The following is a 21969-nucleotide window of genomic DNA, read 5'->3' as shown; positions in this document are numbered from 1 at the left end:
CAGTTTCCAATTTGGGATTAATACCACATTCATTTATGCCCTTTATAAGGAATATTTCTATAATAGTTGTTTATGACATTATTGGGATTATAGGCATGAGCCACCATGTTAAAGACAGCCAGTAATTATAAAAATTTTAAAAAATTATGTGGCCAGTGATGAGAAAAAAAGATTGTTTATATAACAATAGCTAGGTTTTGCTTAATTTAAACTTACCATAGCATACATCTTTATTTTTATCAATGACAAATTGAGATCTAGTGAAGATTCTTTAATCATCTTGACTTCATTAATTTTCTACAAACCTAAAATTGGTTTTTTTTAAATGTGAACTGAAACTATGTGTAATCCTCCCTATTCCAGAATGGCGCTTTAATAATTGCTTTCTTCTACTGTGGATATGCAGGGTTAGGAAGTAGACATGATTTCAAATAGTTTTATCAGTGACTCCCCCTCCTTCACCCCAGAGGTACACATCAGCGTGCATCTGAATCTGGATCATTGCATTTCTTTGTTTTCTGTCCAGGTAAATAGTCCTATGTAGTTGGCCAAGGAACAAGTAAAAGGTAGAACTGAGATCTACGGAGTGCTAATTTAGTAGTGCCAAGTTAAGAAATAAAAATCAACTATATGTCAGAAAAGAGGACAACACATTGATAAGATGACTAAAGTCAGCAACACCAATGAGATGAAGATGGATGTAACTCACCACTGCATGTGGTTGTCCTAAATACTTATATCACTATATGCAGAAATGAAATGAGTAACTGTATGCAGAAATGAGATGAAGATGGATATAACTCGCCACTGCATGTGGTTGTCCTAAATACTTACATCACTGTTTGCAGTTTTCTGAGTTCACACTTTTGCTTACTTAATTATAGGGAAACATCAGACAAATCCCAAACGAGGAGCAATCTACTTTAAAGAGATTGGGGTAATTGTAGATCTTATTAGAAAATGTTAATGTCGGGTTGGATATATAGCTCAGTTGGCAGTATGATTGCCTGTTGTACATGAGGCCATAGGCTTCATCCCAGGTTCCATAGGAAAGCTGCCTGGTGTGGCCTAAGCCTGTCATTCTAGTGCTGGGCTGATGGAGATAGGAAGACTAGGTATTCAGATCATCCTTGACTATATAGCAAGTCCAAAGCCAGCCTGGGCTACATAATCTTGTTTCTAAACAACAGAGTTATAGCTTCAAAAAAATAGATCAGTACATACAATGAGTTCTGGAGGTGGATGGTGATGGAGGCTTTACAGGAGTGTACCAGATGCTACTGGACTGTAGACATTAAACTGGAAGATCTAATGCTGTGTGTAGTTTATCAGAGACATAAAGATGAGTTTTAAAGGTTGGGCATGTACCTCTGTGGTGCAGTGCCTGCAAATAATGAGTTGGATGTGATGAGATGTGTCAGTTATCCTAGCACTCAAGAGGCTAAGGCAGGGAGATCACAATTTTGAAGCCACCCTGTTCATTTTTATCATCTGGTCAATGGTCTACATCCAGCCTGGGGTACATACATACCAGGAAACTGCATCCTAATTTTCAGTAAAGCTTGTCTAAAGGAAGTAATTCTTAAAAGTCTTACCCAGTCTACCCCTGCCAAAAAAGGGAAAAGTTCTTCATAGCAACTAATTGGGAGAAGAAAAGAAAAAAATAGTATGACTTCCTTCCTTCCCTCCTTCCTTTCTTTCTTTGTTGCTGCTGTTGAAAAAGATTTTTTAGAATTTCAGATTTTAGTTAACACTTCAAATTTACTTGTGAACAATTAACTGAAAACTCTTAAAAGAAATGAGGTTTTAATCTAAGACTACACTAACAGTATATTCATTGTTGAATAAGCTCTGAAAGTTGAATAGCAATCTGTTACAACTTCTAAGTATGTACATGTATACCTTTAATCTTAGCACTTGGGAGGCAGAGGCAGGCAGATCTCTGAGTTTAAGGCCAGCCTGGTCTACAAAGTGAGTTCCAGGACAGCCAAGGTTACACAGAAAAACTGTCTCAAACAAAAAGAACTCCAACACTTGAACATGACTGCTGCCTGTAGTAGTCTGGTGCTTTGTGAACAACTTTTCGTTTGGGAGACTTGTTTTTTCACACTGACTTTGTGAACCTATCCACTGTTGACTGACATTTGCTTCATAAACTATATGTGAACATTGGCTGCATGTAGAGGATAAAAGAATCAGGTAGGTGCTTTTATTGCTTGTATCAGTTTTCTCAGTTCCAAGATGCTCCTGGAACCAGTGTAGTCTGTAGTGTGGGAGGGGGGGTTTAAGCTGGGGTGAGGTTTATGTGATTGTTAATTTAGGTTTTTAAAACAAAGATTTAGTCAGGAAGCGAATGTGTCATTTCAGTCCATTATGTGGTCTATTTTAAAGTTGCCTTTTCTTTCTTTTTTTGTAAAGCTTAATACAGTTTTTTAGTAAAATGAAGAAGTGGATGGACATGTCAAACCTACCACAAGAATTTCGTGAGCGGATAGAAAGGCTAGAAAGAAATTTCGAAGTATCTACTGTAATTTTTAAAAAATTTGAGCCCATTTTTTTAGATATCTTTCAAAATCCATATGAAGAGCTACCAAAGTTGCCACGGAGCAGAAAGCAAAGGTAAGACCCTTAATCTCCTATATTCGTGATGCAAAATTATTAGGAAACTTTATTTTTTAAAGTCGGCATTAAAAAAAAAAAGTTGGCATTTACCTTTCTGCAGAGACTTAAATTTCTTTTAGAATTCATGGACAGGGGCTGGAGAGATGGCTCAGTGGTTAAGAGCACTGACTGCTCTTCCAGAGGTCCTGAGTTCAATTCCCAGCAACCACATGGTGGCTCACAACCATCTGTAATGGGATCTGATGCCTTCTTCTGGCGTGTTGAAGACAGCAGCAGTGTACTCACATACATGAAATAAGTAAATAAATCTTTAAAAAAAAGAAATTCATGGACAATTACTTATATTTCAAAATAAGGGTAATACTTTAGTTATTTTTTCTTTAATATGATTGTTGAATGTATATTGGAAAGCTGCACAGAGTCTGTTTCTGAGAGTCTGTCATCCTCAGTGGAATTGTCCATGCAATTTGACCCTTTCGTTTATATTTGCTTTCAAGCAGGTTAGTCGGACCAAATAAAACAGTAAACAGTAAACAAAAACAAAAACTTTTTGTCTTTTAGGAGGATTCCTTGCAGTGTTAAGGATCTCTTTAATTTCTGCTGGACACTCTTTGTTTACACTAAGGGTAAGCTACATTCTCAGTGCTTTCTACTCTGGGATTTGGTGATATTTGACATGAGAAATTTCTAGATTTTAACTTTTTTTTTCCTTATGAAGGTAATTTTCGTATGATTGGTGATGATTTAGTAAACTCATATCATTTACTTCTGTGCTGCTTGGACCTGATTTTTGCCAATGCTATAATGTGCCCAAATAGACGAGACTTGTTAAATCCATCATTTAAAGGTAAGATACTTATTTTTGAAAAGTAATTATTAATATTTAGAAAAAGTATAAAAATTGACTGTTGTTCTGCCTCTCTTGTTCCCTACATGCTTTGTCAAACTAGGTTTACCATCTGATTTCCATGCTCCAGACTTCAAAGCTGCAGAAGAACCTCCCTGTATCATTGCCGTACTTTGTGATCTGCATGACGGACTTCTAGTAGAAGCAAAAGGAATAAAGGAACATTACTTTAAGCCATATATTTCAAAACTCTTTGATAAGAAGGTACTAACTATCATTAAATAAGATGTTTAGGAGTCAGGAGCAACCTGAAAGTAAAGAATCTTCACAACATTCTAGGGCCCATGGTCAGGTATCCCAGGTCTGGGGCTGGAGAAATGGCTTTAAAGTTAAGAGCACTTACTGCTCACACAGAAGACCCAGGTTCAATTCCCGGCACCCACATGGAAGCTCACAACTTCCTGTAACTTGAGGTTCTCAGGATCCAATGTCCTTGAGTTCCAGATCTCAGTGTCTGCTGTGATGCAACACTGTCCTCTAGTCATAAGAGAAACCCAATGCTTGAAGAACATGCTCACTTACTTGGATGTCATGTCAGGGAAATGCAGAGCCAGAAATTGTAGGGGGTTCTGACAGAAACCAGTATTCCCTTGATAAAGGATCATGAAAAGCAGAAGGTCAGAGTAAATTGATTGATTTTTGGCATAGGTAGTTTCAATAGCTGCTATTTACTAAATCTATTGTAATATTATGACAATTGCTTTTTTTTTTTTTTTTTGGATTTGTAAGACTGGGTCTTACTATTTAGCTCTGACTCTCCTGGGAATCACTTTGTAGACCAGGCTGTCCTTGAAGTCACAGAGATCTGCCTGCATCTGCCTTCCAAGTATTAAAGGCATGCACCACCACACTCAGATACAGCCATTGCTTTAACTCCACTTAAATAAAGCAGAAAACTATTTATAGGCTGCTTCAGTGGGTTATTTAATAACGTGGAAGGAGATGGAGTAGATTTGGGGGGAATTGGGGGGTAAATAAAGTAACATTGATGCAGTTTTTTTTAAAGATTTATTTATTTTATTTATATGAGCACACTGTAACTGTCTTCAGACACACCAGAAGAATGCATCAGATCTCATTACAGATGGTTGTGAGCCATCATGAGGTGGCTAGGAATTGAACTCAGGACCTCTGGAAGAGCAGTCAGTGCTCTTAACCACTGAGCCATCTCTCCAGCCCACATTTATGCAGTTCTTAAAGAATTTTTAAAAATATTTTATCTGGGCAGTGGTGGCGCATGCCTTTAATCCCAGCACTTGGGAGGCAGAGGCAGGCGGATTTCTGAGTTCGAGGCCAGCCTGGTCTACAGAGTGAGTTCCAGGATAGCCAGGGCTACACAGAGAAACCCTGTCTCGAAAAACAAAAAAAAAAAAAACAAAAAACAATATATACATATATATATGTGTATATATATATATATATATATATATATATATATGTATTTATATATACATATATATTTTTAAAAAATTTTGTAAAGTATTGCCATCTACTAACCTTGAAGTATTTTGAAAATTTGTCTTTAGGGCTGCATAGTACAATGGTGTAGTGCTCACTTAGCACAGGTGAAATCCTGCATTCAGTGTCTAGGACCACTGAAACCAAAGGACCTTGACTTTACTTTACTTGGGAGATGGTGCTAGAGAACAATGAAGCTTGACTTTAATTTGGTTTAATATTTTATGATAGAGATTTTACTGGTCTAAATGTTCTTTTTAAAAAATATATAATAGGGGCTGTAGAGATGGCTCAGTGGTTAAGAGCACTGACTGCTCTTCCAGAGGTCCTGAGTTCAATTCCCAGCAACCACATGGTGGCTCACAGCCATCTGTAATGAGATCTGTAATGATGTCCTCTTCTGATGTGTCTGAAGGTAGCCACAATGCACTCACAATAAATAAATAAATAAATCTTTATAAAATATATAATATATATAATTAAAATATATACTTATATATATAATTTTATATATGTGTGTGTGTCCGGATGTATATGTATGTGCACCATATGTGTGCAAGATCACTCCAAGGTCAGAAGAGGCATTGGATCTTCTACAACTAGAGTTACAGATGGCTGTGAACCACAATGTGGGTTTTAGGAACAGGATCCAGTTACTTTGCAAGAACAGCCAGCCCGTGCATCATAAGCCTCTGGTCTGAAATTCTTAATACTTTTTTTACATGTGATGTGTGTTTGTGTATATTCTTTTAAATCTCATTTTTGTATTTGTTAATATTCCCTAAATTATTTTTTGTTGGCAGATTTTAAAAGGTGAATGTCTCTTGGATCTTTCCAGTTTTACTGATAATAGGTAAGTATTTACAGATGGGTGTGGTGGTGCACACCTCTATGTAATGTTAGCACAGGGACTTGGTGGCTGGAGGATCAGAAGTTCAAGGCCAGCCTTGCTACATGGTGAGTTTGAGGCCAGCCTAGGCTACATGAGATCATATAGATAATAAATAAATATCCAATCCCAATAGTATATAGCATGTCATAGACTGGCAATAATGATTGATTGAAATTTGTTGAGTGAAAAATTAAATATAAAAGTAACTCCTTCATATTCAAAGTTTTGCTTTAATCACATTGGATACAATTGTCATTAAACCTTGTTGGCTAAATTCATGAAACATTTGCATTTGAAACAATTATACTCCTGTGAAGAACTCATAAATATATACATCTATGTTGAATTTTATATTCTTGCAATTAGTTAATGTTAGCAACTGAAAATTTCCTTATTTCAAAGCCACTATTATTTCCTCAGTGATCAGATGTTACTTTCTGTTCTTGAATTAGTGTCACTGTTTTAGAATTAAGGATATAATCTGCTTTGACTTGCACTTCAAGGTAAGTTACTGCTGTGACTATCAAGAATGTTCATAATCAGGTAGGAACCTCTCAGATTCTTAGATAAATAAAGGTAATAAAAATACCGAGTCATCGTTTTCCCCAAGCTGTTGTCTGAATGTGTTCTTTTGCTGAGATAAGTGTGCTGTGCCACTCAGTTGTCTCCTGGCAGCTCAGAGCAGGTCTCTTTGCAGCAAAGCAGTGAACAAGGAGTATGAAGAGTATGTTCTGACTGTTGGGGACTTTGATGAGAGGATCTTTCTGGGAGCAGATGCAGAGGAGGAGATTGGAACACCTCGAAAGTTCACTGTTGACACCCCATTTGGGAAACTGACGTCACAGGCCAGTGTGGAATGCAACCTTCAACAACACTTTGAAAAAGTAATATAACCTAGCCTGGCCTCAGTTGTGAACGCTGCTTGTCTTTTCTCTTTCATTCTACTAACAGCAGAGGCATCTTTCAAGTTAGATATTGCATTTCTTCTACTAATTCATATTGCCCATGAAAGCCCTCAAAGGTAATTTGTAAACTATACTACTTACTCTTGCTATTGGTCATGCTTTATGTACATTTTCCAAGCACACCGGGTTTGTCATACTATGTGTCTTTTGACATAACATTTATACTTCCTACTGGTCCCTTTGCTTCAGCTTAGCCTGTGTTATGTTGCTTCAGAATTGTAGTTTACTTCCCTGCCCTTGGCACAAACTGCTTTTGACTGACTTTTGCTGTGTAGCTGTGGACTGGAGTGTTGAGGGCCAAGGCTTAATTCTATGTTTACCTGTGAGATTTGTTTTAGGACAAAGGTGAATGGAAACTTCACTTGGCAGAGAGTGGGAGCCTCCTTCCAGGCTCTGCTATTACCTTCATTAGCACAGACAAAGTTTATACTTATCTGTGCCCATTTCCTCATGTATAAATTAATGTAGGTAGACATTTCTCATGATGTTGAATGAGATAAATGAGACTATAGATACGAAGTATGATTTAGTTGTACAAATGTCATTAGCATAATATTACTAGACATCTGGTGGATAACCTGTAAAGGAAGAAAGCAATAAGCAATGCACCTGTAAGTATGAAGAACTGACTTCATCAAGTCAGGAAGACGGGACACACACTAAATTAATGTTTGGTCAGAGGAAATGACTCCTTAACCTTACACATTTTTGTTGGGCATGGTGGTGCATGCCTTTAAGCCCTCAGGAGGCAGAAGCAAGTGGGTCTCTGCGAGTTTGAGGCCAGCCTGGTCTACAAAGTAGTCCAGGACAGACAGGGCTGTTGCACAGAGAAAACCTGTTTTGAAAAATCATAAATAAATAAATATCAACAGAGTTTCCTTTTCTGACAGAAACGGTCATTTGCACCTTCTACCCCACTTACTGGACGGCGGTATTTACAAGAAAAAGAGCCAGTCACCACGCCTGTTGCCTCAGCTACTCAAAGTGTAAGCCGTTTACAGAGTATTGTAGCTGGGTTAAAAAATTCACCAAGTGAGCAACTTGTGAATATTTTTGAGTAAGTATGTCATTTTTATGTTTTAGTAAAATCAGATCCTTTGTTTAGTTATGTTTTTAATATATTCATTTTTGAGACTGGGAGTACATGGGGCAAGTTTTACTGCATCAATTTGATCATAAAATATGTTGACATCCAGGCAGAAGTATCTACTGAAGAATTATGTTATTTCGTAGAATAGCCTTTCAAGCGTGTTTGAAAGTTTGAGTGCAACACTCTACTCTTGTACGTTCTTAGTTACTTGTGGTTTTTCTCTTTTTAGTTTAGTTTCTTTTTTTAATGTATTTTGTGTTGTTGTATATATTTACCGGGAACTTTATAGAGTGCCATGGCATGTTTGTAGAGGCCAAGACAACTTGATGAAGTCAGTTCTCTCCTTCCAACTTCCACCATGCAGATCATGGATACCGATTTTAGGTTGTTAGGCTTAGAGGCAAGTGCCCTTACCCACTAAGCCATCTCGCTGGCCCTAAGTTCACTCTAAATGAGTTCAACCTGAGTGGTTATTCAAGGTGAGAGTGGTCACTTACTGGGCATAGTATATATGTTAGTGAATTTCATGGAATTGATTTTTTTTTTCTTCGAGACAGAGTTTCTCTGTGTTGTCCTGGCTGTCCTGGAACTTACTCTGTAGACCAGGCTGGCCTTGAACTCAGAAATTCGCCTGCCTCTGCCTCCCAAGTGCTGGGATTAAAGGCGTGCGCCACCACTGCCCAGCATGGAATTGATTTTTAAGAGGCATGTTTCCTGGTAAAGATGACAGGATGGTGCCAGAGCAGAGACCATTCTTTTCTGGTTCCTAGTGAAATAAAAGAATAGTCCTGGAGAGATGGCTCAGCAGCTAAGAGCACTGACTGCTCTTCCAGAGGTCCTGAGTTCAATTCCCACCAACCACATGGTGGCTCACAACCATCTGTAATGGGATCTGGTGCCCCCTTCTGGTGGGTCTGAAGACAGGGACAGTGTACTCACATACATTAAATAAATCTCAAGAAAGAAAAGAATAATGTGAGTCAGGAAAATAATGATTAGCAGCTCCTTTGAATAGAGAGAGTGGATTTTTGTGTTACAAATTAGTGGTCAGGAAAGATAATGGAGGAGTCTGTTCTGACCATCTCCAGAAGCTATCTATCTATCTATCTATCTATCTATCTATCTATCTATTGTTTTCCAAGTATTGATTGATAGTGGTACCAAGAGCATATAGCAGGTAAAGAGTAGAAAGAGATGGTGTTGGGAAAACAAAATATCCTTATGCAGAAAAATGAAGATATTACACAATATTAAAAAAAGTAATTCGGCCAGTGAGATGACTCAGGTCTGTGTATCTTTTATCTTTGACTGCCAAGTCTGATGACCCAAGTTTGATACTTGGGACCCACATGGTAGAAGAAGAGAGCTGAGTTCTGGATGTCCTCTGAACTCCACATATGCTGACACATATACACAAATAAAAATAATAATAAAAAATAATAAGTGCTCCTGGACCAGAGAGATGGAGCAGCAGTTAATAGTACTTGCTGCTTTTGCAGAGATCCAAGATTTGATTCCCATTCTCCGAGTTAGACTGCCGCCTTCTTTGACCTCTGTGGGCACTGCATGCATTTCATGTATAAGCAGGCACTGAATGCGTGATAACATACCTGGCAAAATAACACGATTAAAGGTGCTTAAAACTGCCTGGTAAGACAGCTCAGCAAAGGCTGATAAGGTCAGTCTGTAAGACTTAGAGTGTGTGGAACCAACCCCTCTCACCTTCAAACATGCTGAGACCTACCTGCATCCCCTCTTTACCCACACAAATTTAAAAATTTTAAAAATGTTTAAAGTAGTCATATATTTTTCCAGAGAGACAAACAAATTGCTAACAGGCATATGAAAGAGCACCGGACATCACTATTACCTCCTGTCCATCACGATTGCCATAGCTACCCAAAAATCAAAAGGTAGAATCATGAGTGTTACTCGGAACAGGAAGGAATTAGAATCCTTGGACATTCTTGTTAAGGATTGGAAAAATGGTGCAATCATAATGTAAAATGTTTTCTCAGAACAGTAAAAACTGGGCTGGTGACGTGGCTTATTGGGAAAAAATGATTGTCGCACAGTCTGACAGCCTAAATTTGATCCCATGGTGGAAAGAGAACCAGTTCCCTCAAGGGGTCCTCTGTCTCCACATGTAGACCATCAGACAGTAATCTTTTTAAAAAGTAAAAGTTAATTATCATATAACTTGGTGTCTTAGTCAGGGTTTCTGTTCCTGCACAAAACATCATGGCCAAGAAGCAAGTTGTGGAGGAAAGGGTTTATTCAGCTTACACTTCCTTGTTGCTATTTATCACCAAAGGAAGTCAGGACTGGAACTCAAGCAGGTCAGGAAGCAGAAGCTGATGCAGAGGCCATGGAGGAATGTCACTTAGTGGCTTGCTCAGCTTGCTTTCTTATAGAAGCCATGACTACCAGCTCAGGGATGGCATTACCCACAATGGGCCCTCCACTCCTTGATCACTAATTGAGAAAATGCCTTATAGCTGGTTCTCATGGAGGCATTCCCTCAAGAGAGGCTCCTTTCTCTGTGATAACTCCAGCTTGTGTCAAGTCGATACATAAAACCAGACAGTACAATTGACCCCCTTGTCAACTTGACACACAAACACATCACTATTAAGTCTCAACCCTTAATTTCTTATTCATACCCAAGTTCTAAATAACTAAAAAGTTCCACAGTCTTTACAAATTCTTACATATTAAAATTTCAACCCCTTTAAAATATCCAATCTCTTTCAAAATTCAAAGTCTTTTTACAATTGAAAATCTCTTGGGCTCCACTAAAATACTTTCTTACTTCAAGAGGGAAAAATATCAGAGCCACAGTCACAATCAAAAGCAAAATCAAACTCAGTGTCTGGGATTTACTCATGATCTTGTGGGTTCCTCCAGAGGGCTGGCCTCACTTCCCTCTGTAGCACTCTAAGCTCAAGTTGATCCACTCAACTGCTGCTGCTGTTCTTGGTGATCATCCCATGGTACTGGCATCTCCAGTACACTGGGGTCTTCTGCTGCAACCAGGCTTTACCAATAACCTCTCATAGGCTCTCTTTATGGTGCCAAGGCTCACCTCCTTTGCATGACCCTTTCAGTCCTGGGCCATCAACTGCAACTGAGGCACCACCTTCACCAGTTGTCTTCCATGGCCTCTCACAGTGCCAAGCCTCTTCATGACCCCTTCATGCCTTCAAAACCAGGACTACCTGGGTAACTCTTACACATTACCAAGTTCAGCTGTAGCACGAGGTACAACCTTGACTATCTCTGGAACACAGCTTTTTTGTGCTCTCAGAAAACACTTCTCAGAAGATCTTACCTCAGTGATGCTGGTCTTTTTTTCAATCACTGCTAATTTCTTAGCTCCAGCTAACCAGCATCAATTGTCCCAGTATCACAAAGGTTTCATTTTAGTAGTTCTGGTATCTTGTTAGTCACAGCTGATTCTTCAGCTAACCAAAATCACAGAATCTTACAATCAAAAAAGCAATGGGCCTGATAAGAGTCTTTAAGCATCCCTCTGAAATTTCACAAGCCAGGCCTCCATCATTTGCACTGTTCTCAACATCTTCCTAGCTCCTACAGAACATCCCACAGAGCTCTTAACACCCAATGGCTCTTCTAGCTCAAAGTTCCAAAGTTCTTCCTCCGTCCTCCCCAAAACAAGGTCAGGTTGTCACAGGAATACCCCACTGTGCTAGTACCAATTTGTCTTAGTCAGGGTTTCTATTCCTACACAAAACATAATGTCCGAGAAGCAAGTTGGGGAGGAAAGGATTTATTCAGCTTACATTTTCACATTGCTGTTCATCACCAAAAGAAGTCAGGACTGGAACTCAAGCAGGTCAGGAAGCAGGATCTGATGCAGAGGCCATGGAGGGATGTTACTTATTGGCTTGCTTCCCCTGCCTTGCTCAGCTTGCTTTCTTATAGAAGCCAGGACCACCAGCCCAGATGGCACCACCCAGTCGGCCCTTCCCCCTCGATTACTAATTGAGAAAATGTCTTACAGCTGGATCTCATGGAGGCATTTCCTCAAGGGAGGCTCTTTTTTTCTGTGATAACTCCAGTTTGTGTTAATTTGGCACAAAACCAGCCAGTAAGCTTGGTTAATACCACTTCTAGAAAATATATTCAAAAAGTTGAAAGTAACATCTTTTGTTGTTATGTGGTTTCACTATTGTTATTGAGACAGGGCCACACTCTACAGTCCTGGCTGGCCTGGAACTCACAGAGATCTGTCTGCCTCTGCCTCTCACATGCTGAAAATAGTATTTAAAGGGACATCTGTGCATTGAATTCCCTGCAACATTATTCACAGTCATCAGTATGTGGAAACAAAATGCCCACCGGTGAAAGAATCAAAGAACTGGTTCATGTAGAGGCAGAATGAGGTGTTATTTAGCTTCAGGAAGCAGATGGCATGCCACACTATGTCCACCTTGAGTATACAAAGTAAAATAAGTCAGTCATAAATACATGCTGTATGCTTGCATTTAGATGGCATATATTAAGGTAAGCAAATTTTAAAAATTTTTATGTGTAATGTTTTTACATGTGAAAATTTGCTCTTTTCATTGATTTTAGTATAGAAATTTATTGGGACTACATACCTTTATTATGTGTTTATATATATATATATGTGTATATATATATATAAGTTTGCTTACATTTATAAGCTAATAACTGGAAATAGAACTTTGGCTACTAAAAACTACTGGTTTTTAGTTTTGAGTTTTGTTTGTTCTTTAGCTGTGCAGCCTAGGCTGATCTTGAACTCATGATCTTTATGGTTTTGTATCTCAGTGCTGAGCTCACTAAACTGTGTGTGCCCACAAGTGCCTGTGTGTGTGTGCAGGTGTGTATCTGTATTCCATGGTCTTGGGTGAACTAGGCAGATCCCAGCCTTTAGGTGATTCTTGCAGAATCTTGAGGAATGTTGGTCATCTGGGTTTTTTCCTGATAAGCAGGTTTCTCTTGTATTTTATAGATCTTGTATGCGGAATCCTATGGGAAACATTATAAAAATAGTGAAAGGAATAGGAGAGACTTTCTGCCAACACTATACCCAGTCCACAGATAAACAGCCAGGATCTCACATAGGTAAGAAGAGAAGATTAAAATCAGCATAGCATTAAGTATGGAGAATGTCCCCACAGACAGCATTAAGTATGGAGAATGTCCCCACAGTCAAGTTCCCTTCTCTTGTACCAGTTTACCTTTGAGTTTGCTTTCTGGTTGTTATCACTATTTCAGTAGCACATGCTCTTTTTTATTTTCTATAGACTTTGCTGTAAACAGACTAAAACTGGCAGAAATTTTGTATTATAAAATACTAGAGACTATAATGGTCCAGGAAACACGACGACTTCATGGAATGGACATGTCAGTAAGTAAATCTTTCCTCATTGTTATTTGTTTTCTCTTTTTAAGAAAGTAAGACTTTATTCTATACAATATAAGCAATTAAAAATTTACATACTTTTTTAGTTTTTAGTTAAAGAAAAAGACTGGGAGATTATGAAAACGATTTGCATGCACTTGTATGTACAACCATCAACTCTACACATGATTTATGTCTAGGAATCACTTTACCTAATGAGTCTAGAAGCTTCTTTGAAAACACAGTTCTGCCATAGCTCTGCAACAGTTTTGAAAGCAGTTCTAGCCCAGAACATAAGAGCACACACTTGCACATAACTGTCACCAGTATAAAAACCTTACACAGTCTCGCTGCCTCCCTCAGAGGAGAATGATTCACCACCACATCTGCATGGACAGTCTCATCTCCAGTTCTTAAGTAAAGGCAGAACCTGGCAGGAATAGAAATGTATTCAACGGGCAGCAGTCCATGAGCTACCGAAAAAGGAGCTGAATGTCAAATGTTAACCTTCTTTATCCTTTCTAGTTTGACAACAACTTGAGACCTTGAGACCTAGTTGGTTTCTTGTGCCTAATCACGTCTTTTCCCTTAATTCTCAAGTGATGTCACCTGATTGTTTTACACACTCTTCCTAAGACTTCATTTCAGTATTACAAAGGAATTATCATCTTTAGCAAGCTGAATATTTGCCTGCTTATGTGCCCAGGACAGATTCTTCCAAGCCTGATGTTCAGTCCTCATTTTTCTCTGCGCAGATTTCTCTTTAGCCTCTTGGAAGCTTTCAGATAGTAAATGTGCTGATTGAGGTCTTTTTGGTTTTCCAAGCAAAATTAATTCTCTTCTTCTTCTTCTTCTTCTTTTTTAATAGTTCGAATGTCTTTATGAAGACTTGTTGATGCTATGATTCTTAATTCTGCTCTTTTTAATAACTCCTTTTAAAACGTTTTTGCCTGATTTCTTTCTCAGAAGACATCAGCTGACTTGGAGTTGACTGTTCTTTAAACTGCTCGAAGCTTCTTTGTATGCTTTTCCTTCTGCCTTAAAATCAGCCTCCTGACTATTTCTTCTGAGTCTGGTAGTTTCCCCAGAGGGCCACAATGTCTCTAACCATCCACATCTGGTGTTTAGTGTTAAGTCTGGGTAGCTGTTCTGTAGAAAGTCAAAGGGATCTTCTCATAATTTTTTTGGATAATTACCCAAGTTGCATGAAAAACATTTGGAATACAAAGCTGAGTAGCAAGTGCACTCCACCTCCCTCGCCAGTGCCTTCAGTGCCCCCTACAGGCTTTGGAGCAGTGCAGTTGCCCACTGCCTCAGTGCAGCCAGCAACACCAACACAGCTGTGCAATCTGCACTGGAGCCCTGGGAGTTTTGTTATGGGAAGTAGTGTTTTGACAGGCTCTGTAGGCCATTGTGGGGAATCAGCAGTTTATGGCAGATATGGACTGCCATAACTTTCTTTTTCTTTTTAAATTTCTATTGTTGATTTTGACATATCCAGGCTATTTGGAGATAGAAAGGTGAAATATGTAAACATCACCTTTGGTGTCCCAGTAGTGTTCTCTCCCTATACGTAAGCTTTCTATGTCCTCTGGTCTGCCCCTCAAATTATCTGTTTATAACTCAGAGATTCTTAAATTGTAAAATAGGATTTGTTTTTCTTAAAAACTCACACACACACAACAGTTTTCTTTGAATATTTGACCAAGTCTGATTACCTCAAGGATTGCTAAAAGTATTTTCTTTTTCTTTTGTTTTGTACATTTACTCTGCATTTATGTATTAGGGGAGGGATGGATTGTGCCTTACACTATAGTGTGGTATGCATGTGGAGGTCAGAAGTCAACTTGCAGGAGTCAGTTTCTCTCCTACCTTGTAGGTTCTAGAGATCAAACTCAGGTCGTCAGGCTTGGTCTCAGGTGCCCTTACCTGAGCCATCTCTTTATCCCCTAAAAGAAATTTCTCCAGATTTAAACCTAGCATGAGTCGCTTCCTTTCACCTCCTTGCTGTGCGCTCTGCAGTCAGTCCTAAGGTCATCCCATCTCCTGTCCCGGTAGAAGCAGGCAGATCTGTAAGGATGCTGTGGACTGCTACAAAGGCGTTTCTCTGCTGCACCCTGCAATTTTCATCTTATTTCTTTAGTGTTGGTTCTTTTTCCTGGGTTTCATACATGTGTCTTTTGTGGTTTATGGTAACACCTTAATGGGACACCTAAGGGAGAAGTACAATTTTTACTTTTGTTTTGAAATAGTTTTACATTCCTAGAAAGTTGCAAATGTAACAGAGATCATCTTCCTACAGGGATTAAGCAGTACAGCATCAAAACAAAGACATGGACAGTAAAATAGTGTCTGCCTTCTACAGGGGTGTCATATGTGGGTGACGTAACCAGAACAAAGTTAAGACTTAGTGGTCCCCTTTTTTGGGGAGCAAGATAGTTTTGTTTTTTTTGTTTTTTTTTGTTTTTTTTGTTTTTTTGTTGTTGTTGTTGTTTTGGTTTTTTCGAGACAGGGTTTCTCTGTGTAGCCCTGGCTGTCCTGGAGCTCACTCTGTAGACCAGGCTGGCCTTGAACTCAGAAATTCGCCTGCCTCTGCCTCCCAAGTGCTGGGATTAAAGGCGTGCGCCACCACCGCCTGGCGCAAGATAGTTTTCGTATAGCGCTTATTCCTATATTTCTGTTTCTTCATATATGTGAGTATCTGTGATAACACTGGTTTGCTTTGGACCAGCTGTTAAGCATGGACTTGTACGCATGTGTGTGTATATGCTGTAGTATATGTGGAGGTACAAGGACAGCTTTAGGTTCTTTTTCTTTTACCCTGGTGGATTGAACTCATGTTCTCAGACTTGGTGGCAAGAACCCTTACCTGCCAAGCCATCTCACCAGCCTGATTTTGTTTTGTGAGACAAAGTCTCGCTATGTAGCCAAAGTTGGCAGCAATCTTTCTGTTCTGCTTCCCAAGTGCTGGGGTGACAGATGTGTCATCATGCCTGGCTGATAAAGTTTATTTATTCAGGTACAGTGAGAGCATAGCATGAATAGTTGCTACTAATAATAGTTACAACAAGATGTTATTATAAAAGTTATATGACTATCATCTATGTCTCTCAAAGTACCTCATTGTCCTTTTATCCTTTCTCCTACACAAAGCGCGCTGTGGTTACTATTTGTCTTATTCAAATTGCTACTGTCTCTACTCTTGCACTGTAGGGTCATTATTAAGTAAAGTGAGGGGTACTTAAACATAAGCCCTGACACACCACATCATGATCACACTACTGAATGGCTAATGAGCAGGCAGCACACACAGTACGGATCGACCAGATAAAGGGATGACTCCCATCTACAGCAGAGTAGACTGAGCAGTGTGTTGTCTTATTATACTGCTCAGAAGAGCACACAATTTAAAACTTAAGAATTATTGTCGGGCTGGTGAGATGGCTCAGTGGTTAAGAGCACTGACTGCTCTTCCAGAGGTTATGAGTTCAAATCCCAGCAACCACATGGTGGCTCACAACTATCCATAATGAGATCTGATGCCCTTATATGGGTGTCTGAAGACAGCTACAGTGTACTTACATAAAATAAAATAAAAAAAAAAAAGAATTATTATCTGTGATTGTTCACTAAGATTTTTGAATTAAGACTGACCATGGGCAAATGAACGAAATCTCAGAAAATAAAACCACAAATAAATGGTGTCTACTACACAGAACTCTCAGTTCCCAGAAAGGAAGAAGGCCTTCATGCTGGCCCTTTGTCTCACACCCACTCAGCCACTCACTAGTGTGATATAGTAGTTATAGTTTTAAACACATTGTGTGAATACACCTCTTTTAATTTATTGGTATTATATTTTGGTAAATGTTCTATAGAACCTTGAAGAAAATGTATATTCTTCTATTGTGTGGAATGTTAACTGTCCAGTTGTATTTTATCACATTGTGATTTGTGTTATCTCTGATATTATTGTTCATGATGTTGCTAGGAGTCTTATTTTCTTGCTGATTTTCTGCTTGTTTTTATCAGTGGTCGAGTAACACTGAAGTGTCTGGATATAATTCTGAGTTTGTCTCATTCAAATCTATCAGAGTTTTTTCTTTTCATATTTTGAAGCTTTGCTGTTTAGTGCATACAAATTTAAGATTGCTCCCTTGACTTCTCTGTAAATTGACCCTTTTATCACCATATAGTGTCCCCTCTCTGACCCTGGTAATTTTGTTTGCTACAAAGTCTTTCTAATGATTCTCACTTCTTTTTAGTTAATGTTTGCATGATACACTTTTTTCCATTGTTTTGCTTCCAAGATACCTCTATTACTACATGACTTTCTTGCAGGAAGCAAGTATTTGAGTCATGTATTTTTTTGAGGTGTGGGCCTGATTGAGATAGCCTTATGTAACCAGGATGGCCTTGAATTTACCATGTAGCTCTGGTGGAGTCACAGTGATCATGCCCCTGTCTCAGCCTTCTCAGTGCTGAAATTGCAGGCATGCACTGCTATACCCAGTGCAGGCCATGTTTTTCCATATCTACTCCGTCATCTCTGTCTTTTAGCTGGCAGTTTTAGCCCACTTTCATTTAATTATGAATGTGAGGAAGCCTAAGTCTACCATTTTATTTCTCTTTCCTATTTGTACCCTTTTCTTTCCTCACCCTTTCTCCTTTCTTCCCTTCTAGCTCTGAAAAATACAGCCCATGGAAAGATACACCTCTCCTGTTTGCTTTTTCTGTCTTTTAACGGGTTTATTGACCACTTTTTAAAGATTCTGTTTCTTCATAGGTATTTTCTTTCTTTTTTGTGATTGTGTGTGTGTGTGACTCATATTCTACTGGTATAGATATCTCACCACTCCAGTACAATATAGAAACTGTATCTCATTTTAAAGTTTCTTTTTGAAGATTTTTTTCCCTTTATTTTTATTCTGTGGGTGTGGGTGTTTGTTTTGCCTGCATGTGTATGTCTACTATGCACATGCATGAAGTGCCCAGGGAGGCTAAAGATGGTCATTGGGTCCAGTTACAGTTGGTTGTGAGCTACCATGCTAATGCTGGGACTTGAACCTGAGTCTTCTGGAAGAGCTGCTGTTCCTCTTAGCCTCTAAGCACATCCCTCAACCCCTAAGTTTCTTTAAAGTCTGCATAAATGTTTTATTTCTGACTGACACTTTGTTGGTAGCTGTCTGTACGCAGAATCCTAAATTGGCATTTTCCTTAATGACTTTGAATGACTATTATTGTCTGCTTTCTGATGATACTGATTAGTGGCGTGCTCTTTCTTTGTTAATGGTGTCTTTATTTCAGAAATCTTTTATTTTGTTTTGTATTAGTTTTTGGAGACAAGGTTTCTCTGTGTAGCCCTGGATGTCCTGCCGTTGTCTCTCTCTCTGTAGACCAGGCTGGCCTCAAACTCACAGAGATCTATCTGCCTCTGCCTCCCAAGTGCTGGGATTAAAGGCATGAGTCACCACTGCCCAGGCTTCAGGAGTCTTTTAAATAGTTCTCTCTGTTCATTCTAAGCTGGCCTGGAGCTTCATATGTAGCTCCATATGCATCAGGCTGATCTGGAACATGTTAGATTTTTTTATTTTTGCAGGGGATGGGATTTGAGACAGAATGTCTCTGTGTAGTCTTGCCTGTCCTGGAACTCGATTTGTAGACTCAAACTCAGATCCACCTGCCTCTGCCTCTGAACTGCTGGGCTAAAGGCATGCGCCACCCCTGCCCAGCAACATGGTAGATCTTATGTTCATTGATGAACGAGGCTCTTGTTCTCCAATGAAGTATTTTTCTCTGAATTTTTAGCTTTTGTATTATCTTTTATTTCAGTGTTAACATTTATGCTGACAAAATAATTAAAAGAAGAAAACCAATCCTAAGGTTTTTTTCCAATGTAAATATCACCTATTTTGTGTTAACATTTTTAGGCTCATTTTTTCATGTCCTTCATTTAAATTAAAAATCTACAGTAAACAAGAGTAAATATGATTAGAAAACTTTATCAGCTTGAGAGTGAGATATATAGGTACACGATACATATGCATATTAATGTAGATACACACATATAAAACAGTACTGGACAGATATCCTAATTATCTAATTGTCTCTGATAATTTAGGATAATATTTTTACAGATTATTTTGACTGTTTTTCTCCTTCCATTCCTCCTTTCCCTGATCCCCCCCCCCCCCCTGCCCCCAATCTCTCCCATTCCCACTTGCAAAACCCTCTTTTATTTCCCCTTCCCAGGAGATCAGGATTCCATCTCTAGCCTTCCTCCTTACCTGACCTCTCCGGGTCTGTGGATGTAACTTGTCTAGTCGTTATAGTCTGTTCTTCCTCCTTGCCTGCTCTTCTCTGTATGCTGCTTGGATTGGTCTCCATCTTGCTCTATAGCTCAAGCTAGTCTTGAATACAAATGTTTCTGCCTCACCTCCCGACCACACGAGGTTATAGTGTTCTGTCTAGAAGCACCAAGGCTGAAATTACTGAGAAATACTAAATTCTGGTCTTTTTCTTCCCCAAGGTTCTTTTAGAGCAAGATATATTTCATAGATCCTTGATGGCTTGTTGTTTGGAAATTGTGCTCTTTGCCTATAGCTCACCCCGTACTTTCCCTTGGATCATTGAAGTTCTCGATCTGCAGCCATTTTATTTTTATAAGGTAAGGCGATTACAAAGTTCTGTTATGGTATCTATTCACATAAACATTTATCTTAATGTTTAAGAAACACAGTTGCAATGTTGAGAAAATATTTCTGGAAGTGTTCTCATAGTAATTATTCCTTTAGGGTGTAAACAAAGACAAAGGAAAGGAGCATATTGGGCCAGTTTCATAGTTTGAGTTCTTTTTCAAATTACTGACTTGCAAATGTGACCTGGTACTCAGTCCTTAACTTTACATGCTCTTCTACCTAGGCCTTGCCTTCTTTAGCACAGACCCAGATATCACTGGATTTGGAAATCTAATCGTTCCAGAGGCTCTAGGCCCTCTCCCTGTGCTAGTCAGTAACTGACTGGAATGTTATTAATTTTTTTTAGAGAAAACACATACAGCAGTTACTTTCAAATAGTTCATTCTATTCTTTTGAGACATTGGAAAGGGGAAGTAGATCAAAAAAAAAATTAGACTGGAAGTTAGGACTGACTCCTACCACTTTTGAACTGTCCACCAGTTTATACCCATTGGATCACAGGCCTGAGGCATGAGGATCACAGGCATGCCTGTAATCCCAGCACTCAGAAGATGGAGGCGGGGGATCAGAAGTTCACCCTTGCCTACACGGAAGTTCACAGCCAGTCTCGGCTACCCAAGGTCCTGTCTCAAAAAACAAAACCAAAAAGACATGAAAGATGTGTATAATTTTATTTTACTTTAGTCTTTTACTAATTAATTAACTTGGTTCTGGGAATAGAGCACAGGACCTGGTGTGTAGTAGATAAGGACTTTTCTGCTGACACATAGCTCAAGTGTGTGGTAATATTTTCCTTTTTTTTTATTTTGTTTTTGTTTTCATGTGTCTGTGTGTGAGGTTTGTATGAGTGCATGTATGCTCACGTGTGTAGGTGCACATGTACGTATGGGCATGAGTGTGTAGAGACCCAAAGTTGATGTTGGGAATCTTGCTTAACTGCTCTATCACCATATCCTTTGAGACAGAGTCTCTTAATGAAACCCAGATCTGTAAATATAGCCAGTCTTGCTAGCCAGCCTTCTCCAGGGATTCCTTGTCTCTGCCTTCCAAGGCTGGAGTTATAGGCAGGCAAAATTATTCCCTGGCATTTATTTGAGTTCTGAGGATCTGAACTCCAGTCCTCTTGCTTGTGTAGAAAGCATTTTTAACTGTTGCACCAGCCCTGGATGTGGTAATATTTTTAGTGTTAACGTGATATTACTCAGAAACCTTCTCTTTTTTGGAGGGGGAAGGAGGGGCAGTGGATCTGGTGGGTGAGGAGGTGGGAGGAACTGGAGGGAGGAGAGGCTGCAGTTGGGATATATTGTATGAGAGAAGAATAAAGAGAAAGGAAAAAAAATTAAAAGCACCTTGTATTTAAAATTATAACATGCACATTCTAGTCATCCACAGAAATACAGCTCCAGTGTGGGTCTGTGTGGCAGTAAAGCGAGTCATCCGTGTGTATATGCCCAGAGCAGTGATCGCTTGTTAGTCTGAACTCACTGCTGTTTCAACGTTCTTCTCTCCAGGTTATTGAGGTGGTGATCCGCTCAGAGGAGGGGCTTTCCAGAGACATGGTGAAACACCTGAACAGCATTGAAGAGCAGATTTTAGAGAATTTAGCTTGGACTAATAATTCTGCACTGTGGGAAGCTCTCCATGCTTCTGCAAACAAAGTTCCTTCCTGTGAAGAAGTAAGTCAGGGCTAGATGAACAGCATAATTTGTATTTTGTTTTTCAAGAGAGGGTCTCTCTGTGTACCCTTGGCTATTATGAACGATGCTCTACACAAGTTCAAGCCAGATGTGTCTAGCTGAGAGGGGGAAATGAACAAGGAGTCCCACCCCCTAAACTATCTGTAGTTGATAACTACTGCCAAAGGGAAAATCAGTTTTCTCCAATGGAGTCTCACTGGGTATATCAACTACATTCCAGGGCAGGCCTCATGCCCAGCAGTAGT

At 39.2% G+C, this 21969-nt stretch overlaps 1 protein-coding gene and 1 pseudogene across 2 annotated transcripts in view; one reads left to right on the top strand and one right to left on the bottom strand.

Annotated features, from left to right (window-relative positions):
* Rbl1 (RB transcriptional corepressor like 1) overlaps positions 1 to 21969 on the top strand; it is a 56848-nt gene that overhangs the window by 4935 nt on the left and 29944 nt on the right. For both annotated transcript variants that reach the window (XR_013108947.1, XM_034496641.2), the window contains exons 3-13: positions 2419 to 2619; positions 3184 to 3248; positions 3341 to 3469; positions 3573 to 3733; positions 5791 to 5840; positions 6577 to 6763; positions 7735 to 7901; positions 12937 to 13049; positions 13232 to 13335; positions 19859 to 19996; positions 21539 to 21703. Coding sequence is in view for 1 of the 2 variants with exons in the window: in XM_034496641.2 (XP_034352532.1) it covers positions 2419 to 2619; positions 3184 to 3248; positions 3341 to 3469; positions 3573 to 3733; positions 5791 to 5840; positions 6577 to 6763; positions 7735 to 7901; positions 12937 to 13049; positions 13232 to 13335; positions 19859 to 19996; positions 21539 to 21703 (1480 nt within the window). In the remaining variant the exon portion in view is untranslated. The remainder of the gene's footprint in view (positions 1 to 2418; positions 2620 to 3183; positions 3249 to 3340; positions 3470 to 3572; positions 3734 to 5790; positions 5841 to 6576; positions 6764 to 7734; positions 7902 to 12936; positions 13050 to 13231; positions 13336 to 19858; positions 19997 to 21538; positions 21704 to 21969) is intronic.
* On the bottom strand, positions 13969 to 19716 carry LOC143441107 (transcription factor A, mitochondrial-like; annotated as a pseudogene).

Source organism: Arvicanthis niloticus, chromosome 2 (assembly GCF_011762505.2).
Source record: "Arvicanthis niloticus isolate mArvNil1 chromosome 2, mArvNil1.pat.X, whole genome shotgun sequence".
NCBI lineage: Eukaryota > Metazoa > Chordata > Mammalia > Rodentia > Muridae > Arvicanthis > Arvicanthis niloticus.
This window is presented reverse-complemented; position numbering and strand designations above follow the sequence as displayed.